The sequence below is a fragment of the Corvus hawaiiensis genome, chromosome 30 (genome assembly GCF_020740725.1).
Source record: "Corvus hawaiiensis isolate bCorHaw1 chromosome 30, bCorHaw1.pri.cur, whole genome shotgun sequence".
Classification (NCBI taxonomy): Eukaryota; Metazoa; Chordata; class Aves; order Passeriformes; family Corvidae; genus Corvus; species Corvus hawaiiensis.
Genome location: NC_063242.1, coordinates 11,201,112 through 11,220,898, shown reverse-complemented (window position 1 = coordinate 11,220,898; position 19,787 = coordinate 11,201,112). Strand labels below are relative to the sequence as shown.

Here is a 19,787-nt window from a genome sequence, read left to right as displayed (position 1 = left end):
ACAGCCAGCCTTGGGTTGCTGGTTTGGAGTACCATTTGCCAGCTGTGCATGACCTTTTACAGAAGTACTGGAAAAACTCCTGTCTATTTGAAACACTCTCAAACCCAGCTTTCATATCCACAAATGCCCAAATGTAACGGAGGTTAAGTTGGTGTCTCCTGAGAGGAAAAAAGAGATGTCCAACACTGGGAGAAAATGCTGTCTGAAGATGTAACCTTAATTGACAGAGAAATTCCCTATGTCTGAAGCTTTCTGAACTGGTGTCAGATTCTCTTTTTCTTTTGTTACTTATATTTGGTCTCAGTTCTACATTTGCCATTCCTAAGGCAGAATGAGTAGGGTGCTGCTTCTTTTAATATATTCCTACACTAGCAAATTTTCTTGTGTAATGCTGCCTTCAGCTTTACCTGCAAACAGTACAGACTTTGGGCTCTGAAATCTTTATTATTGCAATGCCAGAAGAGTAAAGAGAACCATGACTCAAATATACCCAACTTTTAGGAAATTGTGTTAGAATTCAAATTTTACTGAAAACTGGGGAAGGGAGAAATTATAGTTAAGAAAACAGGAAAAAAATGAAACATTTGCCTTATTTCAATTTTTCCCAATGGCCCAGTACTTGGAGTCTTCCAGTCATGTGTCCACCTTTGTTACTTAACCAACCCCTCTGTAAAAGGAAACAGAGTCATTTCTCTTACTTATACTTACCTAGGAATATTAATATGCAAGCCAAAACAGCAACTAAAGCCTCTGTGCTGAGACCCAAGGAATACATGAAAGCTTCATATCGACAGTAGAAGGTGTTAACTTCAGTGTCACAGTCGCAGACAGTGACAGTGAGAGTATTTGTGCTTGTCAGCGGTGGGGTTCCATTATCCTGAATTAAGATTGGCAAGTAGAAGAAAAACTGCTCCTTCCTCCTGAAGCCACTTTTTCCTGTGAAAATTCCAGCTGTGTTATCTAGAAGATAAATTGTTGTGATTATATGCATCACATATATATTTTGCAACCACAACAATAATATTCAGTGGAATCTGACCTATTTAAAACCAATGGTACTGTGCAAAGCTACATATTAAGAAAGTTAAAGTAAAAGCAGGCACTGGCATTTGGTGCATAATTTGTCAATCATGAATAAATTGCATTTATTTTTGAGATATGTATTCCAGGGGCAATAATAAAATTTGACCTAGGAGCTCTGGTTTTAATGTTCAGAGCTAAAGAAATTGACATCTTTTTCAGTACCTGACACCTGCTCAGACTAATTAATTGATTCTTAAAATGGTTCCATGTATCCAGCTGCTACCAACACAGCAGTTCACAGATAAATTACAGACAGTTTGCCAATCAAAAAGGTTAAAATTGTGTCTAGCAGCACATAGTGAAAATAGGTGGCAGAGAAATAAGAGAAAACAAGAAAAAAGTCCACTAAAATAGTCTTTTATTTTTTTTCCTGACTCAAAAACTGGAGCTAACTGGACTTCTACTGCTTAAAATAGCAAAAAGATTTAGATGCTTTCCCTTTGCTTTGTATTTAACTATTAGTGTTTAGAAATCTGGTCTGTAAAAGAACACCGTAAGCTTAAATTCAGCTCCTGCTGCTTATCAATCAATTCAAATATGTAACTTAGCTTGTTGCAAAGCAAAATACTCCTGTCTACATGATGTGCAATGAAAAGAAGAAAGAGAATCTATAAACATTTCCATGTCAGAATTTTTTCTCATGGCAGAGCAAATTACTGCATGTGTGCATATGTAGAAGTAGGGGAAAAAAAGTGTTTCTACCCTTATCTGTATAATTCATCTATCCAAACAGTCTACTGAAGTTATGCCACTCACACTTAAGTTTTTCTAGGTTTCTGTCATAGTTTAGAAAGTAACTCTGAGATAAAATACTATAGATCTATAGTCACTTTTTTTATTCCTTAGAGCTATTGCAATTCAACCAGCCATTTCTGTGAAATACAGCAGAAAGGGACAGATTGAAATGTGATTGCATCATATTTTAAAAAGTTTTGTTTTCCCCTTACTAGTCATCAAAAGGAACAGAATGAGTTGCCTTGTGTGAGGGTCTGCTTGGGTTTTGGGCAGAAAGAGGAAAGGTGGGAAAGGCACATGGCTTGTATACAATTTGACCTTAATATAAATGATTTACCTCTTCCTTATAGGGAGTGAGAGATTAATGAAGATGGGAATTTAAATTCTTATTGATACATTGACTAACTTTGAAGATAATTGAAAAGCAGTTTGCCATTTAACATAGTTGGAACTTTCCAAAACTTATTTCCATTGATTTTTTGCCTTAGCCAGAACATTCAAATAATTAGCATGGTCAATAAGAACTATGTGTACTTTAGCTGAGTCTGAAGAAGCTTTTCCTTGTAGTCTCAGCAGACTGACTCTAAATGGTCAACTTCCTTGAAATTCCATCAGATATCACACCTATATTTTCATCTCAGTCTGGTTTTGCTTGATATATATTATGAAATGAGATTGCATTCCTAATTATCTGTTTTTATAATTTTGGTCTCACTGAATTAATGAAATAATGGTCCTATATTAATATCAATCTTCTCTTTCTAATGATCTTATTTCTCAGGCAAATAGTTGTAACATGAAAGTTGGAACTGACCACCATATTCTACATTAAGAAAATATTTTTTTTTAAAGTACCAGTGTATTTTTCATCTCAGCTGTTTTTCTCTTTCCTTGAAATGAAACCGCCTTTTGCTGTTTATGTTATTCACTGTAAAAGAAAATAAACTCTTTGATACTATTGAACGATTTTTTTGAAATGAACCTCAGAACATGTCTAATTCTTAAAATGAAAATTTCTATTTAAGTGGCAAGTTTTCAGAAATTAAGGACCCACTAGAAGCATGCATCTTCCATTAGGAAGGTTTTAAAGAGCTGTGTGAATAATACTACCTTGATTGTCTTTGACAGTAAAATGTGAGCTGTTTGTGGCCTCCTGAGCCATTGAGAAATAAAAATGGTGACCTTCTGCTGAGTCATCTCGATCCACTGCACTGATGCTTTGAATTAGCTGGAGAAACAAAAGAACAGAGTTGTTTAAGAGTAAAAGAATTTCCTTGTCTTTTAAAACAATAAAAAGAATATATCAGGTACATTAAACTATTGATGCTGAAGATGTAATCTGTGAATTTGTATTAAGTGCATAATATGCAAATATTCACCAAATACTCAAATAGGTTTATTGAGACTTGTATTCTTCAAGTACTCTGCTTTAAGTTTTCATCCATTTGAGACAGGCAGGCATTAAAACCTTGAGAAAGTGTAAAAGGTTTTCTACATCAAAGCACCAGGAGCAAATGAAGTCTCCATAAATGAAAAAATCATATATTTTGTTTTGTGTTTTGTGTTTTGTTCTTCATTTTTTTAAATTCAAGGTGAAGAGTATATCATTCTACATTTAAAGAAATCCTTCTATGCAAAACCCATTCCCTTCAAATCCTCAAACTCATTGACATCATTCAACTGGCATATTGTAGCTCCAGTAAGTGACATACGTTGACAAGTTCACGTACTGAATTTTTCATTCTGGATATTATAACAGATTGATTATGGAAATTTTTGGCTGCTTTTTCTCAAGAAAACAAAATAGCCTTCATTTAGAAATATGTCAAACCAGACAGTCATTGCAAAATAAAATAAAAAAATAACAGTATTCAAAAGAATATTTTTCATCTCTGTAAATATACAACCACACAGTTAACATAATTAGCAATATTTCTGCTTAAAAAGAGTCTATATTTCTTATATTTATCGGTAAATATTTAATAATCACCATATATTAGTGAGCATCCTTGCTGGTCAGGAGGAAAGAAAACTGCTGGAAGTCCACCAATTTTCAGAAAAGAGAGGGTTTAATTTGAACTTGGGCTCTTTTTTATCAGTTGTCTCATGCCTTGTAGATACTTGTACATAAGATACTTGAACCATCAGCTTTCTTAAAACCGGAGATGAACTTAATGACACAAGCAGTGCTTTAAAAGTGGAGCAGTAAGTCAATGGAAGTGACTACTGCAGCTTTCCATCTGTGCCTTTGAAAACTCTTTCGTGGTTAAATCCTTTTTCAGTCAAAGATCTAGGACTTCATCACATATTCTTTTTCTTTTCAAGCAAGCTAAGTTTGATGAAATCATCACAGCAGAGCGCAAAATGTGGCTTACACACCAAAAGCTTTGTATTCTTAACACTATTCCCTCTTTATATGTGAAATTTATTTTAAATCTATATTTTCACTCCACGGAAACATGAGGACCCTTGAGATTTTTTTTTTTAACTACCATTAATGAGAGGAATAACTTTTCAGTGATGTCACAGTGCACTAAGGAGAGATGCTCGTCAGATTTTTTCTTTCCTCAGAACTAACAAAATAGCTGAGGTGATGTAAATACGGGTATAAAATATTCAGGTCAAGAAATCAGTGAGGAGAAACAATTGACCACTAATATTTCCTTGACTACCACTGGCTTCATTTTTATAAGGAAATGTAATTCCCAGAATATGCTCAATATGAACAACAGTAGGGTACGAAACTATATCCAGTCTAAACTGCTAAGAAGGACACATTTTATAATATTTTGTCACCAACCTCAAAAAAACTGAAAAAGACCATACTGGCTTTTCTTGACAATTTGCTGGTTACATGTTCATGGCCGCAGGTGAGAAAAATCGTGGTATGGATGTACACCTGCCCTTAAAATTGGGGGTCTATTAAGGTATACTAAATATGCAGAATAATATAATGAGCTTCAAAGACATCTTAGGCACATTTGATTTGTTTTATTTTGTTTTGTTTTTAGTTCAGTCACTTTGTAGAGAAAAATTACCTACTTGCATACAAAGAAAAAAAAAATGTGATTTTCCTTCAACCAGCTATCAGCAACATCTTTTGAAAACATATTTTTAGGAGTATATCATGTGTGGCAATCATAAAATTACTGCAGTTGTGAATTAGATACTGCTTTGTTATTTCATTATTGGCTTCCATATTTAACTTACAGAATCTATTTGGCTCTGTACATTTTATCTATATCTGATTCAATCAATAAAATTCTAAGGAGCATGTGGATAACTGAAAAAACCCAAACCAACTTCCCTTGCTTTGATCTATGCTGTTCTGTTCTGCACACAAAAAAAAAAAAAAAATTCCTGTGGTTATTCTAGACATATTCACATGCCTTCAAGGATTCACCTCATCAGCAGGGGAAAATTTGGAACGTAAGGACAGGGTAAATCATTGTTGTTTACTTCTTGCTGTATCACTTTCACCAAGATTCAGCAAAGCCCAGATTAGTCTACAAAATATTCAGAGAGCAATAAGTAGCTCTGATTTTACTGACTCTGAAGGAAAAATCAGAGTGAAGGAAATCCCTTTTTTTTTCCCATTTCCTAGGTTTTTGTACACCTAACCTAGGAGATTCTAGCCTTTTACGGGGAAACGGGCATCACATATTCAAAAACTGCACTTATTGCTTGTGTGTCAAGGCTTACAAACCTCCTACATTTTAATGTATAAACAAAGAAAATACAGTGAATGATGTGTTGCTTCTTCAAGGTTATGTCAGCTGTTGTATTGACTGGGCTGAAATTTAATTGCTTTAAAATTCTTATTTCTAGTCTCATTAATCTAGATGTTTTAATGATCCAGCAGTTCATTTAAAAATGAGTATTTCTTTAAAACAGAGATTAATTCACTTGATTCTTTTTGAAAAACTGATTTGTGATGGCTTTTGAGGACTTAAAGAATAAACACTCTATCAAAGAAGGAAGTTTCCAGAAGATAAGCCACCACACGTATAGATGGGAAACAGGAACATGTTAGTTTCAGGCGTAATGGAGGTGAAGGTTTGGAATCTGCACACCGGAAAAAATTCTGCTGTGAGGACTTGTGATAAGTGTAGGTGGCAACAACAGGAGTATACCGGGCCTGGTAAGGCAGATGTGAATAATCTATCTGGACAAATATTCCCAGCCTGGCAAACTGAAAAAGGAAGAAATCCCTTATACACATGCCAGCCCACATTGTGGGAACGACATCTATGCTTCGTTTATCTTGTAAATAAAAAATTGTGGATTATGGAGTAGTTGCCTGCCAGGTAACCTTGATAAAACTTCATTGGAAATTTATTTCCTCAACTCCAAATGGTCTTACTGAATTGGAATTATGGAGAGGTCCAGAAGGAAGGATCAAAACTTCTTTGTTACAGTGCTTTCTGCTTCTATGGCCTTTCTCTCAACCAAGTTGAAGTTAAGGAATAGATTGTCCATCTGAACAACAACCAATACTGTTAATTTTGACTCTAGAGAACTCTGAAGAATTTTGAGTATTTTGTCTGTTAGTCTTACCAATCCCATTTGAGGGATGGAAGGAGGTAGAAACATATTTGCCACCTCTCTTTTTTTCTTCAGTTTCTTTGTTTTGTTTTCCACACAACATCCTTCAATAGGAGTTCTGCTGTGGATTATAGGATGTGAGAGATCTAATCACCCATCTCTATCAGGCGTACAGAACTGGTTTTGTTCAAATTGGCGGAAGTCTTATAAGCAGTAAGATTTTTCTCATTCTCATAACATTTGCTGACCATCAGAGTTTAGAGCAGGTAAAAGATTAAAATGTTGATTACTATAGTCAGCACTGCATGTTCCAGGTAGACCTTCTACCTCAAGACCTAGGTTCTCTTGTTGACTGCTTCTGTTTTGAAAAGCAAACTGGAACAGTATTGAACTGATTTCTCTGGGTCTACTGTAAATGTTTCTGCTCATCTATAAATAAAATGGTGTACTTATCTGCAAAGGATTAACAATTACAAACCATGACACTGAGGTGCTTTTTCATGTTTGCTCGCATATGCTAATAAACTGCTCCCACCTGTGCCATTCTGCTAAGAGATAATGTTGTTGAATTATGGTCCACATAAAACAGAAAAAGGAATTTTCCATGGGCCACTGTGCCCACTCTTTCAAAACATCATGTTACACTCAGTGCATCTGCAGGTATAGCTTAGTGTAAGAGTCTATTACATTATACATTGCTTTCACAGCTTCATCACATTTTTACACTCTAAAGGATGCATTCATTGTTGGGGGCTTTTTAACTTCTTATTTTCTTATCATTACTGCTCAGATGCTTCCTGTAAATGTCAAAGAAAACATGCAATATGAATAAACATTGTCTTACCTCACTTTCATTTCTCTGATAGGAAAAATCATTTTGCATCATGATTTGTTAGAAAGGATCTGTTTTAGCAAACTACTCATTTTTAACATTAATCATATACTTGTAGAATTTGTTTAAAGATTTCCTCTCTTCTTCTGTCAACATCTCATTGTGTAGAAAAGTAATAACAAATCAGTAATTTTCACTTTCACTGTAAGTGATTATTATTTTATTATGTGCCAAGTACTGAGTAAATAAATAAATCTGGTTTTTTCTTATCTCTGACTCAAAGTGCTCTGCATACTCAATCACTTCTTTGAATCTAATAAAAATTGCTAAGCAAGCTGCAACATCAAAGTTACTTCATATGTGATCCCCAAATTACAGGAACTCAGAATTACCAGAATAAATATGCATTAAAAATGACAACATTAATTCAGAATGTAGGTATGTTCAGTATAGCTTATTGCTATAGCTGCAATCAGCTTCCTCTGTGATAGGAGGAAAGATCAATATTCACAAAAGGGCTGAAATTACCAGGCATAGGTACATCCCGGCTTGTCATCTTGCTTACATATAACGTAAGGATTTTGATACAGTCTGCATCAAACTTTCAAGCTACATCTTCCAAATGAGTTCATTTATTAATGTCTTGGGAATTAAGCTTTTGGGGTCAGATCCATTCTTGATGAGATGTCTCTAGTGTTACCTTTGGTACAGATTTGGTCCTCTTGGTGTTTTGACTATTTGTAAAGAATATTTCCTTTGCAGTTCAAAGGCTTAGAGTTACTGTACACACCCATAAATGGTAAATATAAAAAATTAATAGAACATCGTGGTCATCATTTACTGCGTTTACATGCAGTTATAAAGTCAAAAGGTCCAATGAGAAGGAAATCATGGGTTTGAATGTCTTATTAATATTGTTCTATTTGATCTGATGATAACTATAGCTGTAGTAGGATAGAAGATTATTTAGCAGTTCAGCTTTCATGTTCAATTAATTTGGAAAATAATTTATTTAATGGTGGTGGTGCAGTGAAAGGGATTTTTCAGTGTTTTAAAGAAAACTTCAGTTGTGGTGTAGTATACAGCTGGCTTTATTATTATAGGACAGTACTAAACTATAACATTAAATGGATAATGACAATTCCATTCAAAATGCCTAATGAAGATGATGAATGAATTCAGTATGGTGCCAAAAACACCTATCTATTTTCTTTACATATATTTTTATTGCCAAATTTGGGTTATAGTCCCACAGACTAATACTTTTGTTTGAATGACTTTTGGAGACTAAGCTAAACATAGCTGTAACTCTCACAAAAACACCAAATGGGGCCTTGAAGAACAGCACTCAGTCAATAAAAGCAGACAAAGAATTTTCATAATTGTTCAGAAAATCCAAAACTTCAAAGCAAGCCCTCTCATCTAGACTGAAGCTACTACTAACTGTGTCTGAGTCTGGGTAATTAGGACAACAATTAGTTTTACCCATTATGTGTTTTGTATTCTTTATCACAAACCAGCATACTCTTAGGCTATGTAAATATAACTCAATTGTGACCTGACTCTAAATTGCTTTTATAGTAAGCCAGACTGACACCAAGATAAAGTCTAGATTGAATAAAACATTTCATTATTTAGTGGTATCTTTCCCTCTGCAGTGCCTTTCCTTCCTTTTCCCCTAAACACTATAAACTCATGCAAATATATTTTGGAATATCCCATGAAATTAGACACAACTCAGCTCAGATCAAGGAAAGAAGTGAATTGCAGAAGTGCAGAACATCTCTGAGAACATCTCTCAGCATAGTGATTCCACCTAAATGGATAGGCATACCTGCTTTAGAAACTGAAATGTGACAGTGTAGCTAGACAATCTTTGATCTCAACTTAACATGTAAGCAGATTTCATAGCTGTTTGAAATTGATTGCAGAAATATGGTTAAGATAAACAGGTATGTAATGTCCTGATTAAGTCCTTTAATTGCCTTAACTGATTCTTCTGAAATCTAAATTTTGTTGTTCAGTGGACAACCAGCCCATCTATAAAATCACATTTGAATCTTTTGGTTTCTTACTGAGGAAAGTAAAGGATATTTTTCCTGTGAGTAAAATTAAAAAAAAAAAAAAAAAAAAAGATTAATAACACCAAAGAAGATAAATCAGCTAACAATTCTGTTTAAATCATAAACAGTGAATAAAACATCATAAACTCTGACTGTGATAATTACACACTTCAGTAGCAGTTTCCTGTTGTTCTTCCTAAGATAATTTGTTAATGAGAAAATTATTTAACATTACTGTCACAGTCTCCACAGGCTAGACTAAATATGCCTGTGACTCTCAAAAACCTAGAGCAATGAAAAAAAATTTAAAAAAACCCAAAAAACAACCTAAAGTAGCATTAGGCCTTTCCATAAAATGAGGAAAATTTGACATTTATCCCTCATGCATATATTGCAATGCCAAAGAAGAATAATTCAGTGTACTATGCTTGGAAGCTTATTATTATTGTTAACACTGTTATGCTATACAGTACCATTTTATCCATGTTATCAAAATACTTTATATGTAATTGATGTTGAAAAGTAGCTATTGATAGGTTAGCACACAGATATTATTTATCAGTAGGCAACTATGGAATACTAAAAACTTTGAGAAATAAATCACGTGGGTTTTTATCTTGTAGGCAAGTCCAAAACATGGATTACAAATATCCATGTTATAAGCATCCATATTTAATTCATGGTGTCTTGAAGTCAAGGAACATAAAGTGCTGTTGATTTAATGCCTGCACTTTGATCTATCAATGACATACCCAAAGACCAATAGAAATGGCTTGCTCCAAATACCTCCAAACCAGAGGTAGCCTTTGCAGAGAGGAGAATATCCAAATGCAAAACAAACAAAGTAGTTGCTGATAGAGAAACATATAAATGGATGCAAAAGGCTATAAAGAGATCATTTGAGCAACAGGAAAAGCTTATTGAACTGCAGAATAATCGAGGTCAAAGTAAACCAAACTAGCATAAAAAAAGAGGCTCTGTGATTCAGAAATCAAATCATAACAAAATGTTTGAACAGAACCATCACAGATATCCCAGAGGTCTTTTTTTTAATGTCCAAATAATGTTTTAGAGTGGTGGAAAACCATATAGATTCTTCTCTTCATAGCTTTTTTTTTCCCTTTGGTTGGGTTTTTTTGGATGTTGTTGCTCATTTTGTATCTTTTTCTTTAAAAAATTATCCAAACAAAACCAAAAACAAACAACAAAAAAACCCCAGCAAAAACCCAAACCCCAAAAACAAACAAACAAACAAAATCCTAACTTTGAACATCCTGGGGTTTGTTTTTACAGAAGAAAAATGGAAAGACAGCAGTGTACCTGGGAACTGGAGCAGCTGACTGATGATACCCCATTCACCTAGGTATGAAGTAGGAAACGGAAAATAACCTCCTGGGAAGGATGTTTAATACAACAATAGCTTAAGCTGCCAGTTAGGAAAGGTGTTGTAAGGGCTATGCCTCAAACATTTTCAGACTTGCACTGAACTAGAGGGGGTTTGAATTGAGTTCACAATAAATTAATTCTGACTGAAGGACACAATGAATCTGGTTTGAAGTTGGTGAAGCCTGGTTCTTACACTGCTGCTGAAATTACCAGACATAGGTTTTACATTTGTGATCTTAACACGAAACAAATTCGTGCCCTGTATTTTTTCAGAATTTTCTGTCTGTACTTCTCTATTACCTGTTTTTACAAACAAACGAGACATACAGATTTTGTTTTAAAGGGGGAAGAGATACATGTCAGTGTTCTGAAACTTAAATTTCAAACTATGCATAAATCAGCAGAATTAATTTTGGAAATAGAAAAAATGCAGTCTGTACTCACAGAATTGAAATAATCAATGCTAAACATCTCAGGCCAAAACTTCACTGCAATGAGAAAAATGATGGCTAACTACTTCATGCTCACCTGTCCAGAAACTGCATTTTCACAAACAAATGTTTCATAATTTTTAGGGAATTCTGGTGCATTATCATTAACATCAAGAACTTGGACATACACATTTGCTTCTGAAATTTTTTCAGGATTTCCTAATGGTTAAAAAAAGAAAGAAATAAAAAGTTATAAATAATCAACTACATATTTAAAAAAAATGTAAATATTAGAAAATTTTACCTATATTCTGCAGGAAATAAAATAATCACAAAAAACATATGGACATATTTTTATAGTATTACAATAGTATAATATCATTATAATAGTATGTCTTGAAATAAGATATTTCATGTGAAATTTTGGATTTGTTCATGTTTTTATTTACCCAGTCAGAAACTGATTTAAGTGTAAAAAATAAAAACCTGATCTGGAAAAATTAAATAATGTTTTGTTCATGAGGAAAAAAATTACTATACTAGCCATATGTGAAGTTATATGGTAGGAGAGTTTCAGCTCTTCTAAGGGTATCTGGTCAAGGACCTTCTCCAGTGCAACAAGAGATAATAAGACAAAGAAGAAGCCATAAACAAGAACATACAGGAGCAGAAACCTGAGGGACAAGTGATAAAGAGATGGGATGATGAAGACCAAACCTGGTCAGATATATGTAAACCAGCAGTACATCAATAATCATAGTTAAAATATGTCTTATGTTCAGCGCTAGTGTCACTGCATCTGACCTGTTCAGAAGTGCTTAAGGCATTGATTTAAATTAGTCAAATGGACCTTTAAGAAAAAAGCAAAATGTACTCCTCTCTGCCTCTTTTCAAACTGCATCAATTTGGTTGGTTCCTACCTTTTTTAATGTATAGTTCACTAGTTGCTTGGAGCAAACATTTGTTTTCTTGGATCTTATGGAATCTAAGCTGATAGCTTTGAGTCTTTTGCCAAAGGAAATGCCAGAAAAAGCAGGTACCACAGAGATAAAGGCATAGATACTCAGCAGTTTCACATTTCTATTCCTCCTATGAAGTTATCACAGCTGTGCTAATTTACCAAACCTTATGATCTGTCTGGCTCATTTCAAAAATACTTCTTTGTGAGATGACATTTCTCTTGTTGGATCAAACATCCATAATAATACAATAGGCAACAAAATAGTTCTCAGCTTCTGTCTTAGATAAACGTAAAAAGTGGCATACATCCCTTTTAGAAATAATACTGAGAGTGTAGGGGTTTGTAGGGTATGCCCAGCCACTGCCCTGGAGGGACATCTGCTGAGATAAGGAGATTGCTCAATCTCCCAGCAGAACTCCCCTGGAAAGGCAACCACTTTCAGTTATGGCGAGAAGAAGACAAACCCAGAATCCTCTGGGAGACCTTGTGCAGATCCTCTGTAACCCATTGGCCCTTACCCTCTGACACCCACCCCCTGTATCCCTGTGAGGACAGAGAGATGCTCGTCCCTGGCTCCCCTTCGCCGAACTAATAAAGCTGCCTCGTGCGGAACAGCTACACGGGCCTCTTGTCTTTCTCTCCCTGATCTGGCCTGGAGGCTGCCCTGCAGAGCTGAGCTGAAATCATGAGCTGACAATCACTAAAGAGCTGAGAACCTCTGCAAGGGCCCTCCAGCTAGCAGCTGAGGGAAGACACTGGGACACTGGGCCTGGGGAAGGTGATCTCTTTTGGGACCATCTCTCCGGACCGGTCACCTCTTCCTCGGTCAGAGATACTGACCGCTCACCAGCTGTCATAGGGGTTACTGAAACTCTTTTACTGAAGTCAGAGTTGGATGTGTAGGGCAGAGATTTGACTGCATTGTCTTTCAATGTAAAGTTTTGCAACCTTTAATAGAAAACAGGGAATACCTTTGGTGGTTTCAGTTGTACAGAGAGTAGTACAGGAAGGACCCAGCTAGTTTTGCCTATTCTTACCTTGCTTGTTTGTAAGATTCATGGGTACTATATTGGCTTTAAAGCCTATCCTTTTCTTGCACAAAACATTTAGATGTTGGAATCACATCTGTATTCTTTCACTAAAAAGTTTTTTCTTTTCTTTGGAAGGGGGGCAGGGGGAGTTTAGCAATAGCCTTGCTTCTAATTCTTTAATATATTCGGGTTGTAGTGTTAAAACTGCATTGGTGGTTGTTTTTCTTCCTTAGTATAGGGTTAAATGAAAAGGAATAGCATTTCTCTCATTTCTGTATGTATGGAAGTTTTAACAATATGAAAATTTTTAGTTTTTCTGAAATCATAGCTGTTTCGTTTTAGGAGGAAGCAACATATTACAAAGGCACTCTTGAAAACAGCGTCTAGGTAGGCAACATGCACTTTGACTCTTATCCCTTACACAGGACAATTGTTGTCAGAATTTGAATTCAGCTAATGAACTCATATCCTACATGATCTAAATATCTCTCAATTAGCAGAAAATTTGTCATAATCTCTATGAGATCAGGACTTGGAAAAAAAAGGACTAAGAGAACAAGATGTCAAGTGCAAAAGGCTGGATCAGTATGAAAATGAAGATGATACCTTAATTGCTAGGGACCAGTATTAGTAACTTGTAAAGAAAAGCAATGACCCTCTCTAGACGCAAAACAGAACTCAGTATTTGCAGAGGATTAAAGAAAGCTTGACATTAACATCACCCAGTAAACATAAACTTGTAATGATAACAATAATACTAGCAGTACTACTAACACTAAATGTTATCTTTATAATTTATTATTATATATTTATAGCATGGCTATCATTAATGCCAAAGCAAATTTCTTTACTTCCTAAAAGAAATGAACAGAAATAGTTTTTTAAGAAAGGACTACTCCAAAAAGTTAAATTTTTATCAATTAAAATATGTATGTGACCAAAGCAGGGTGGCAATTAAATATTGAATTAGTGATATGATCCATACTGAAATGATCAAAGAACTTCAGTCCTGTAGCCACATCTGGAGACCCTTATGAAAGGACACGTGCAAGACTCAGTGGTAAAATGACTGTTGCCTCTTGTGGGTTAATTTTGTTATGACTGGCAGTATCAAGTAAAACTGATCACAGAATCACAGATAACTGAGGTTGGAAAAGGCTTCTAAGTTCATCAAGTCCAAGCGCTAACCTAACTCTATCATGTTCACCACTAAACCATAACCCCAGGTGTAGTGGTGCAGGTGGCTGCAGCTACTTTTTGTCCTGAGGAGAACTCAGACAACCAGCTGTGGTGGTCAGCAACCCAAGTTCAGCATGTAACTTTCAGTCACGTTGAGAACCCATGATTCCCTTGTTTTGTCTTTTGCATGTTTTCCCCTGATTGGTTAATATTTCGTAGCTTTGTTTTATGTATGATGTTATGTATATTCATTTTCCTTCTTTAATATGTATTAGTTCTAGAAAGTTCTTTGTTCCTCGATGTCCCATTGGATCCTTCCCTGAGCCCCTCCTATGTGTTGTTCCCATTGGTTCCCTTCCTGTCAGTCCCACCTGCTTGTCTCTATCCCATTGGCTGAGATCCCTTTCCCCACCTATTCTGTACCCAGTATAAGATCCCTGGACCCTCCCACCAATTGGCCTCTTAGTCCCTGTGATTTCACGGGAATAAACCTGCGTGGAGGACATATGGAGAGTCCCCTCTCTTTACTTCTTTGCCTTCGCCTGCGTGCCTGCTAAACAGTGACAGATGGATACAGCCCCTTTTGAGTGAGGAGCTCTGCCCCGTTTTCATTGTGTGCTGGGCACTGAGTGCCACCTTCCAGAGGGGTTTCAGCATTGACCTCCGGGCTTCTTTGTGTCAGCACGTGAGGGGTAAAACCCCCTTCTGCCAGCTCCCAGTGGCTGAAAACCCCTCCACCCAGGTATCACATCCACAGGTTATTTGAACACTGCCAGGGAAAGCGACTCATTTATTTCCCTAGGAAGCTTATTCCAATGCTAGACAACCCTTTTCGAGGAAAAAATTTTCCCAATACCTAACTAAACTTCCCCTGGTGCAACTTGAGGCCCTTTCCTCTCGTCCTCTTACTTGTTAATGGCAGAAAAGACCTACCTCCATTTCCCTGCAACTTTCTTTCAGGTAGTTGTAGAGAAGGTTCCCCTCAGCCTCCTTTTCCCCAGTCTAAACAACCCCAACTCCCTCACCTGCTCCTCACAGGATTTGTGTTCCAAAGCCTTCACCATCTCTGTTGTCCTTCTCTGGATATGCTCCAGCACCTTCTTCAAGTGAGGGGCACAAAACTGAACGCAGATCTCAAGGTGCACTCTCACCAGTACTGAATACAGGGGAAAACTCACTGCCCTGGTCCTGCTGACCACACTATTTCTGATCCAAGCCAGGATGCCACTGGCCTTCTTGGCCACTGGGGCACACACTAGTTCATATTCAGCCTCTGCCGACCAGCACTCCCAGGTCCTTTTCTGGCAGGCAGCCTTCTAGCCACTCTACCCCCAACCTGTAGTGCTACATAGGGTTGTGACTGAAGTGTGGAACCTGGAATTTGGCCTTGTTGAACCTCATACTGTGGATACAATATTGCTGCTAGCAAGAATTTTTCTTGCTTCTTTCCAGTCCTGTGAGATACTTTTCTCTCTCACGGAAGATACTAGCAGAGCTCTGTAAACTATGAACACCTGTGACCTTGCAGAGCTTTGTTTATGGTACAGTAGAAAAATATTTTGACAATAGATGTTTTAGGATTTTAGCCAATCACCCCAAGGGGTGGCTGATCCTTTGACCAATTAGACTATGAAGAAAAAAGTATTTTTAAAAGTTTGTAAAATAATTAAATAAATCAATCTGGCTGCACAATTCCTGCCTGTTGGATCTCTCATCTCCTCCCTACCACTGCGGGATACCGTAATATCATACAATGGGCCTTGGCCCATCAATCTAGCCTGTCCACATCTCCCTGCAGAGCTTTTCTATCCTTCAACTGATCAATGTTCCCACAGCCCAGCTTGGTGTCATAGGTAAACTGATTGAGAATGCACTCGATCCAATCGTCCAGATCATCAATAAAACATATTGAACAGAACTGACCCCAGTACTGAGCTTAAGGGAACACAACTATTGACTGTCTGCCAATGGGATAATAATCACTTAAGGATTTCTTGCTCTCAGATAGGATTAGAATGCTGTTGTTTGTGCTTCAGCTTTGTACTTGATGAAAGCTTCTTATAACCAAGTAAAAACTGATGAAAGGGAACTTGATTTTTCTTGAGATTTAGGCATAAAGTGGAATAAGACTCAAAAGGTTGCAGGTTCTCCTGGCTCGCATTTAAGTTCCAACAAATTAGACCTACTTCTGGATACTTGCTCCCTCAATGGCATGAGGGTAGGATGATCCACATCACAGGTCCAAAATAACAGAGTCAGGCTTCTCTTACTAATCTCTGATCCCTGTAATCATTGCAATGGACTCAAAGTCTTATGTCAGGTATGAATTTCAGGGAATCAACAGGTTCCTAGGGAGTTTGCTGTCCTAATGCAGTTTCAGTACGTGACTAAGGTGCAATGAACATCTAATTTGGATTAATTCCAATGGCATTTTGATTTGGCTTCAGTGGAGCCACAATGTCATCCACCAAATATCTCATGCACACAGAGTGTGTTATGACTATATTTCAAGGAATAATACACTGCTAGTTCCTGATATAAATCCTTTCAGGGATGCCCAGACTAAGGTGATGTAACTTCAGTTCTTTTGAACATATTGTTATAGATGGTGACCTTATCATCATTAAAGAAATAAAGAATAAGAATTTGAACATAATGAGGTCCCCATTTCTCTACAATAACTGTCATTACTGTGAAAGTCTCCCTTTTGCTGCAGGAGGCAGTTATTCATTTGTAACATTTGGTTTGCTCTTGTTTTATTGTTTAACTAAACAAAAAAGTCTAGGCCAAAGTTAGCTTGCTGTGTTTCCATAGTGCTGTTCAAGACAAGACAAAACCGTACCAGAAATCGATTTTGGCAACACCTGTCAGCTGCCCAACAACATGAGAATTAAATTCATGCTTAAAAAACTCACAGAGAAACTGAAAAGGAAGGTAGTGCTATTGTTTCCTAAATACAAGTTAAAGACTTTAGTGAAAATGGATACTGACTATCCTGTAGTAAACTTCTAGCAGCAATGTTCTACATATATCCAGGGAAGGCTCCCTTTTGGGAACAGTGCAGTTTATGAATATATGTTTAAAGTGGTTGTAGAAATAAATGGCATTTAACTGAGATTTGGGATTTGAAAAAAGGTGCTAAGCGTATTGGGCGAAATCTGTCTGTTTTATTGATTGGATTCTAGTTTCATATGGTTTTCTTCTTTCCTGAGGATGGACAGGATTAGTTTTGAAATAATATGCCAATAATCTTGTTAAACTGCCCCATAAATCAGGAGCAGTTAAATTTATAATGTTGTCCCAGATTTAGGGCAACCAGATCACCAAAAACACAAAGGTAATTTGCATTTGAATTTCAAACTTTTCAATTCAAAAAATTGACAAGTGAAATCTATATAAAGGGTGCTTCAAGGCTTTAATTGTCACTGAATAGATGCCTAGATGATTTAGGCCTTAACATTCACAATTAATTTGAGCCACAGGTTTCTGACTGGTGTTAAATTAGACCCTGGCTAATTTCACACTAGTCAAAAATCTGGTGTGAAATTAACCAGGGTCTAATTTAACATAAGATCTTGCACTGCAGGAGCAATTCTTACGCTTCAGTGTAACTTGAAAGCATTACACTCTCGATGCTATTACAATTTCTTTTTTCATAAGGTCATCTTTTATGAAAAAGCATAGGACCTTGGAGCTCAAACACATTCCACTTCTACTTAACTAATAATTTTAATAATGCTCCTTAGCGTAGCAAGCAACAGTAATATAATGAGAAAGAAGCATGTATTCTCCACTTAAAAGAAGGCACATTTGGAGGATAATTACAGTTCACTGGATAAAAACCCCAGCGTTCCTTAAATTTCTTACTCACTTGTTTCTGTGGCTGTAACAGTTATGTTGTGCCAAGAAGCTATCTCTCGGTCCAGAGGTTCAGTGGTAATGATTGTTCCATTGTGTTCATTGATGCTGAACAGTCTCTTTAAATGCGTGCTGTGGACAATAGAGTACCTGCACCAAGAAAAGGAAAGAGATTCCCTAATACTGAAATGTTCCATCAGGGGCAAGGACATAGAAAGCTATTGTCAGCTGAGAAAACAGAGATGTGCATATATGCATATAGATGTGTGCTGTAACAACTCGGAAATCATGAAAAATGTACACTTATAAACATTTAAAATTCACTGCTGCCAAGATCAAAGCTCTTATTTTTATAAAACTAAATATGTCTCAGATCTATATTAATGTGAAATGAATCTGAAATGCATAATTCATTCTTACATCTAAGTCAGTCTCACAGCAGGTGAATGACTTCGTTGAAAAGAAACAGCAAAAGTGCCACTTGTGAAATGAATGACACCAACATCTAAGTGGAGGTATAATGGCAAATCTGGTTTTTTTATCATTGCTGACATGCTCTGATGCCAAGGGAATGGGCATTATAAAGACAGACAGCTATCTGTAATGAGGTGACACTAAGGCAGAGTACAAAATCCTAATACAGGAGATGATTGCAGGGAAGACTTAGTGCTCCTGAGTCTTCCCTGAAAATGCTCTGGGTGCTGTGGAAATGCACATGTGTGCATACATATGCACATGCCACTCAAGTTGGTAAAGGCTAACCACTTGTTGCAGGCCAGAGGTGAACTGAAATAGACATTAAAGGTATTGGTTCAAATGGAAAAGGTATTTATGAATGTTTTTAACAGCCTACAAAGCAAAAGACCATAAGATGCAGTTGATAATAGAGTCTATTTCACGGAAATAAAACTTGTTTGAATAGTTGAAAGATTATTTTTTCTCCAATTTGGAATGTGCACATGTAACTATTCTGTTTTATTGTATCTATAATTCTGCTTGACAAGGTCTTTCTGTTTCCTGCTGACACTTATGACTCCAGCTCAGACAATCTGTCAGAAGTTAAATGACTCTCTAACTTGTTACTTACAGCTACATTTTGTCTGTTTTAAAAATCAATAAGAAGATTAATCAAAGAACCAGCACAACACTGTAAGTAAAATAATATAATTTGAATCAAAGTTTGGATATTTATAAGCTTCTATTTAAAGTACTTATAATTTTCTGACATAGTTATTTTGTTTTGTTTGGGCTTTTTTTAGTAATCTGATTCTTGATAAACATTTTTCAGAAAAACTGTATTAAGTATTAGTTATTTTTTATTTCTGATATAGTGGGGTTTTGTTGCACGTCTTTTTAAATTTGTTTATTTGAAACCTGGAGTCCACAAAGCAACACAAGTTGTTTTCTATATTATAAGTCACTGCTGTCATTTATGATAGCAATGCTTTCAAAATTAGATTCATTTGCATGGCACTCGGCCCAACAAAAATATCTTATATTAGAAGTGGTATACTCTATTTAATACTCAGTGATGCAATACCTGTATCACTGTTTTGGGACTATACAGACATATTCAATTTGAAGCAAGTTCCTCCAAAACATTTCTAACTAAGAAGTCATAGATATGTGTTAATGTTTAATTGTTCCACAGGAGATGTTGCAGTCACCTTAACAAACCACCAA

At 36.2% G+C, this 19,787-nt stretch overlaps 1 protein-coding gene across 7 annotated transcripts in view; it reads right to left on the bottom strand.

Annotated features, from left to right (window-relative positions):
- Positions 1–19,787, bottom strand: part of CDH19 (cadherin 19) — a 116,214-nt gene that overhangs the window by 5,193 nt on the left and 91,234 nt on the right. For 6 of the 7 annotated variants that reach the window (XM_048289417.1, XM_048289418.1, XM_048289415.1 and 3 more), the window contains 4 exons: positions 18,118–18,254; positions 11,173–11,294; positions 2,929–3,046; positions 709–960 (listed from right to left, as the gene is read on the bottom strand). In XM_048289417.1, the coding sequence (XP_048145374.1) occupies positions 709–960; positions 2,929–3,046; positions 11,173–11,294; positions 18,118–18,254 (629 nt within the window). The remainder of the gene's footprint in view (positions 1–708; positions 961–2,928; positions 3,047–11,172; positions 11,295–18,117; positions 18,255–19,787) is intronic. The other variant, XM_048289421.1, reaches the window with a different exon arrangement.